At 44.4% G+C, this 6000-nt stretch overlaps 1 protein-coding gene across 1 annotated transcript; it reads left to right on the top strand.

The window, feature by feature from the left end:
* The first annotated feature begins 4014 nt into the window (after nucleotides 1-4014).
* LOC125529496 (uncharacterized) lies at nucleotides 4015-4859 on the top strand. The gene is made up of 2 exons (XM_048693911.2): nucleotides 4015-4312; nucleotides 4434-4859. Exons 1-2 carry the CDS (start codon nucleotides 4259-4261, stop codon nucleotides 4674-4676), a joined length of 297 nt encoding a protein of 98 aa, XP_048549868.1. The 5' UTR covers nucleotides 4015-4258; the 3' UTR covers nucleotides 4677-4859.
* The last annotated feature ends 1141 nt before the right edge of the window (nucleotides 4860-6000 follow it).

Genomic DNA, 6000 nt, shown 5'->3' with positions numbered 1-6000 from the left:
AAGTGTTTATGGTTTCAAAAGACATTTCAAAATTTGAAGAATGTTTGTTTAAAAAAATGCATTAGCTACTGTCTACTCCTACAGTCATTTTACTTGCCTACAGTATGTCCGTATGAGTAGATAGTTCTTAAAACGGTGCACTGCTTGTATGTCATCAAAGTTGGTGTGGTCTGTTGGCTATCGTCGTGCGCACTTTCACTATAGGTCCAGGGTTTGATTCCATGCAAAAGCGCTTGCATTTTTGTTTTCTGTATTTTCAATTCCGCGATACAGTGTAGTACTGGGCCAGCCCAGGCTAGAACGCGACACATAGGAGGTCCCCCTCCCACCACCAAATATGCTACATCGACGAGCTTAATACGGGGCTTTTACGGACCCTTCCTTTCAACTAAACTTGGCCCCCCTTGATTTTCAGGGTGATGGGGCCCCGCCCTCTCCCTTTGTCCAATCACATTTTGCCAACTCAAATTCACCCTGTAAAATGCCTGTAAGAATCCGTTGATGTAGCATTGCTCTCCCAGCACCGACACCTCCCCCGGGCAATTCCTACGGGAGCTCCTATACGGCGCCGGTAGGCGCTAGCGGCGCTCGCTAGCGACGCCTAGTGGGCCGGCCCAACAACTGACTGAATAAGGAAACGTGAAGAAAAAACAGACCGTCCTAACTCTTCTGTAAACTCTACAAAAACTAATGAAAATATGGCATAGCTGGGATTGGAACCAAGTATGACATCATTCAGAACTTATCGCGGTAACCATTAGACCATCCTAACTCTTCTGTAAACTCTACAAAAACAGACCTACTTAAGGTTTCATTAGTAAAATGTTAAAACTGCAGGAAAACCAATATAAATTATTTTGCAAAAAGTAAAGTCTAGCTTTCGCCTTCTATTCCTTTTGGAAGGGGGCTCGGGGGAAACCTTTTATCGGAAAATATAACTGAGTCAATTTGCCCAAATTTTCAATTCGCAAAATTCATGTGACTAAAATACATACCTTTCTTTAGTCTTCATTCAGAACTTATCGCGGTAACCACTAGACCATCCTAACTCTTCTGTAAACTCTACAAAAACAGACCTACTTAAGGTTTCATTAGTAAAACGTTAAAACTGCAGGAAAACCAATATAAATTATTTTGCAAAAAGTAAATTAGAGAACAAGTTCATATATTTTTAGAAAAGTTCATAAAATTTATAAAGCTCATCGATTTTTAAAAATATTTCATTGATTTTGGAAAAAAAATCATTGATTTTGAAAAGAATTCATCCATTTTGAAAAAAGTTCATCGATTTTGAAAAAAATATTCATCGATTGTGAAAATAGTTCATCGATTTTGAAAAAAGTTCATCGATTTTGAAAAATAGTTCATCGATTTTGAAAAGAGTTCATCGATTTTGGAAAAGAGTTCGTCGATTTTGAAAAGAGTTCATCGATTTTGGAAAAGAGTTCGTCAATTTTGAAAAGAGTTCATTGATTTTGAAAAGAGTTCATCCATTTTGAAAAGAGTTCGCCAATTTTTAAAAGAGTTCATCTATTTCGAGAAAAAGTTCATCAATTTTGAAAAGAGTTTGTCGATTTTGAAAAGAGTTCATCTATTTTGAAAAGATTTTTTCAATTTCAGAAAGAGTTCATCGATTTTTTTAAAAAGTTCGTTCACATTAGCAAAAGAAAATAAAGATTAAAGATTAAAAAAGTTCATCGATTTTGGAAAAGAGTTCGTCGATTTTGAAAAGAGTTCATCGATTTTGGAAAAGAGTTCGTCGATTTTGAAAAGAGTTCATTGATTTTGAAAAGAGTTCATCCATTTTGAAAAGAGTTCGTCAATTTTTAAAAGAGTTCATCTATTTCGAGAAAAAGTTCATCAATTTTGAAAAGAGTTTGTCGATTTTGAAAAGAGTTCATCTATTTTGAAAAGATTTTTTCAATTTCAGAAAGAGTTCATCCATTTTTTAAAAAAGTTCGTTCAAATTAGCAAAAGAAAATAAAGATTAAAGATTAAAAAACCAAACAAAACCGTTCTGAATAAAAAACGAAAAACTAAAGGGAATAAAAAACAGAGAAAAACCGTTCCGAATAAAAAAGAAAGACGAAAAAAGGGAAAAAGAAAGAGGAACGTAGGAACAAAAGGAGAGGAAGTAGAAGTTGAGCAACTAACGCTAGACACTGGAGTGGCTAGTGTATCACGCGAATAACAGTGTGCTCACAATTCGAACTCGAGACCTCACGGATGAAACTACGTGGCAATAACCACCGAGCAAACAAGCCCGGCGTGATAACTCCTTCAAAATTTTCTTATTTCTTCCATCCTTTTTCCTTTTTCCGTTTTTCGTTTTTTCTGTTTCTCTTTTTTTCTTTTTTCTTATTCCCGGTTTGATGATTTCTTTCAAATTTGTGAATTTTTCTTAAAATGGATGATTTTTTTCTCAAAATTGATTGTTTTTATTCAAATCAATGAACTTTTTTTAAATTTGATGAACTTTTTCAAATTTTTTGAATTATTTTTAAAACTTCATGAACTATTTTCAGTTTGGATGAAAATTTTGAAATTTGAAGAACTATTTAAAAAAATGGATGAACATTTTTCAAATTTAATGTAATTTTTTCCAAATTGATGAACTTTTTTTCAAATTTGATGAACTTTAAAAAAACAGATGAACCATTTTCAAATTTGATGAACCTTTTTCAAACCGATGAACTTTTGTGTTGAATTCAATGAACTTTTTTAAAAATTGATGGAATCTTTTCCAAATTTTTGATTTTTTTTCTAAATCGATGAACTTTTTTTAATTTTGTGAACTTTTTCTCAAGATGATGAGCTTTTTTTAAAAGCAATGAACTCTTTTCTTTTCCACAAACTCTTTTGAATTTCTATGAATCTTTTTTTCAAATTCGTAACTGTTTTCTGTATTTTTATAGAATTCTGTTTCGAATTTATATTTTATTTTTAAAATAATGTACACTGGATATATATAGTACTATGTGTTAACTACAGGAAGGTCAAATAGAGATTTTTCTTGTTTCGTTGTCAATGGAATACCTTGTGCTAGGGGTTCGAACCCCAATATTCACGAATTGCTATAGGAAAATAAGCCCCTATATTTCTTTTCTGCAGATTGTTAGCAATGTTTTTAATTGGGCCGCGACCCATTGCCGGTCGCTGTAGGCGCCCGTTGGACAAGTGGCGCCTACAGCACCGACTAGGAGCTCCCCCTCCCCTGCCAGAACCACGGACTTTTCTACATCAAGGGGCAATTTACAGGGGGTTTACGGGCAGGCCGCCCAGACCATCAGTGAAAATCAGGGGGAAGGGGGGCAATTAATTAGGAGAAGGGGTTATTTAGCGCAATTAAAACTGGACAAGTAAGCTGGTCCGTAAAGTTTCGTCTGTGTGTCTAGCATTTTCGCCAGAACCATCCTACATACGTTCCATTTCTCCCATCGTTTTAAATAGCCCGCTATAGTTTCGCTATAGCACGCTATATCGTTTAGAAGAGGTCCTACTCTAAGGGTCTTTTGTGCAAACACATGAGCAAACATTTTAAATAGCCCGCTATAGCACCGAACGCTATACCATTTTAAAGAGGTCCGCCGCTAACAGGCTTAGCACGCTATTTAAAACTTTGTTTTCTCCTCTCCTCTCCTTCGTAGGAATGTCTATTTTTTGCTAAAAAAATAAGAAGGAATGATCTACGTTTTCCAGGAGAGCATTCCCTCCGTGCTCTGTAGCGTCCGCCCATGTCTCCTTCGCTCACCCCACCACCGACACCTCCCCCGGCCGGTAGAGCCAGCCTACGTACGTTCGATTTCTCCTGTCCTCTCCTCCAGCATCTTCCAATTCGGTGCTCCCACTTGGACGGGAGGCGAAAGGCCTTCTTTCCTCCTCTCTCCCGCCGCCCACGCCTCTCGGCAACCTCCGACCGTTGCTTCCCGTGGTCACCGTCGCTTTCGGCCGGTTGCTCGGGTTGAACCAGCGGCGCTTTAGCTGTAGAGCACGTGAAAGGTCGTGGTTGCCAACCAGCCCCCACGTTCCCACCCGATTAGAAAATCCCCTCCCTGCTTTCCAATGCCACCCACCGCCGCGCGCCGCCGTCAACGACGCCAAACGCGCCTTGTTTCCTACTCCAAGATCCCACGCTACGTATAAAGAGCACCCCCTCTGCTAGTTGGCAGCCAGGCTAGCTCTCTCGCTCCTTCGTCCTCGCAAGCATCACACCAGATCCACCGTAGGAGCAAGGAAGGGAGATCCACCTAACCCACCAATGGCGGCCGCTGCTTCCTCCAGCGCGTGGAAGGCGAGGTGGCTCCGCCCCGAGGTACGCACCGCTCCCTCCCATGCAGTGTTCTTTCATTTCATCTGATCTAGCTTAGTTTAGCGATCTCGCTCGCTGGGTTTGTGATGGCCATGGTCTCACGACGGTAGCATGGTCTTGGCAGGCGTACCCTATCTTTGCGGCGACGGGCGTGGCCGTGGGGATCTGCGTCATGCAGCTGGTGCGCAACATCACCACCAACCCCGAGGTCCGGGTGACCAAGGAGAACAGGGCGGCCGGGGTGCTGGACAACCACGACGAGGGCCGCCGCTACGCGCGCCACCCCTTCCGGAGGTTCATCGACGGCAAGTCCGCCGAGATCATGCCCGGCATCAACAGCTTCTTCACCGCCCCACCAAAGAACTAGACGTCGTTGTCGTCGCCGTCGGAGAGCTCTTTCTTCAACTTGAAGGGTGGAATCAATCCCTTCGCGAGAATTACATTCTTTTTTCCGCATGAATTCAAGTATTATTCGCCATGATTGATTGTCAGGCGCTGTACTATATTGATTTTTGTGATCATATATAAGTAGAAAACTTGATCTGAATAATCCCTATGTCTTGAACAACTATTACGCGCGCGCGTGTGTGTGTCTTTCTCTACCACCAAAAGTGTTAAAGTAAATTGTTCTGAAGATTCCCGCAGAAAAAAAATTATTCTGAAGATTGATCGGAAGTGATCGGTTGCATTTCGCAGTTTGTCTTGGCCGCCGACGAATTGTTCAGTCTGATTGTGTAGGTGCCAGGAATTTCAATTTGTTTTACTGGCTTGATGAGTGTTTTTTTTTTAATCGCCAGGTTGGCACCATTTTAGTTTGTGCTCGTCTTCCCCGTCCAAACTAGCCAAGTCGGCAGGCTTTTTCCTCGCATGTTTGGTCAACACAGAATTCGACAGCGGCCTCCTTCCTTGGAAGGTGTCAAACTAGTGCACAACACGCTGGTTACACTACTCACAGTGAGAAGTAATTTAGAGTAGTAACATGCATATGTTAGAGCAACTCCAACACAAGGACCCAAACGGACATGGATTTTGTCTGTTTCATGTCTGTTTGGGTCACCTGTCCGCCTAACGAATATGGGGCGGACAAGCATTGTACCCAACGCGCAGCACAAAAACAGACCCAAACTCCTCGCGCCGCCTGCCCCCTCCTCTCTCCCTCGCGCCGCCCATCCCCTCCTCGTCGCGGCGCCCGTCCTATCTCCCTCACGCCGCCCCTCCTCTCCTCCTCGCGGATCCCCTCCCTCGCGAGTTTTTTCTCTGCTCGCGCCTCTGCTGCAGCCACCCCTTGCTCGCGCCGCCGTCTGGGCCTCGAGCCCCAGCAGGAGCGCGTGGAGGAGCCCTGCGCCGGTGGCCTCGCTGCGGCACGGAAGAGCGGACGAGCGCGCGGAGGAGCCCTGCGCCGGTGGCCTCGCCGGGGCGTGGAGGAGCGGCCGAGCGCACGGAGGAGCCCTGCGCTGGTGGCCTCGTAGCGGCGCGGAGGAGCGGCCGATCGGGCGGAGGAGACCTGTGCCGGTGGCCTCGCTGGGGCGGGGAGGAGCGGCCGAGCGCGCGGAGGAGCCCTGCGCCGGTGGCCTCGCGGCGGCGCGGAGGAGCGGCCGATCGCGCGGAGGAGCCCTGCGCCGGTGGCCTCGTAGCGGCGCGGAGGAGCGGCCGATCGGGCGGAGGAGACCTGTGCCAGTGGCCTCGCTGGG

Source organism: Triticum urartu, chromosome 1A, assembly GCF_056163025.1.
Source record: "Triticum urartu cultivar PI428250 chromosome 1A, HENAU_Tu73, whole genome shotgun sequence".
In the NCBI taxonomy this organism is placed as follows: Eukaryota; Viridiplantae; Streptophyta; class Magnoliopsida; order Poales; family Poaceae; genus Triticum; species Triticum urartu.
This window is presented reverse-complemented; position numbering and strand designations above follow the sequence as displayed.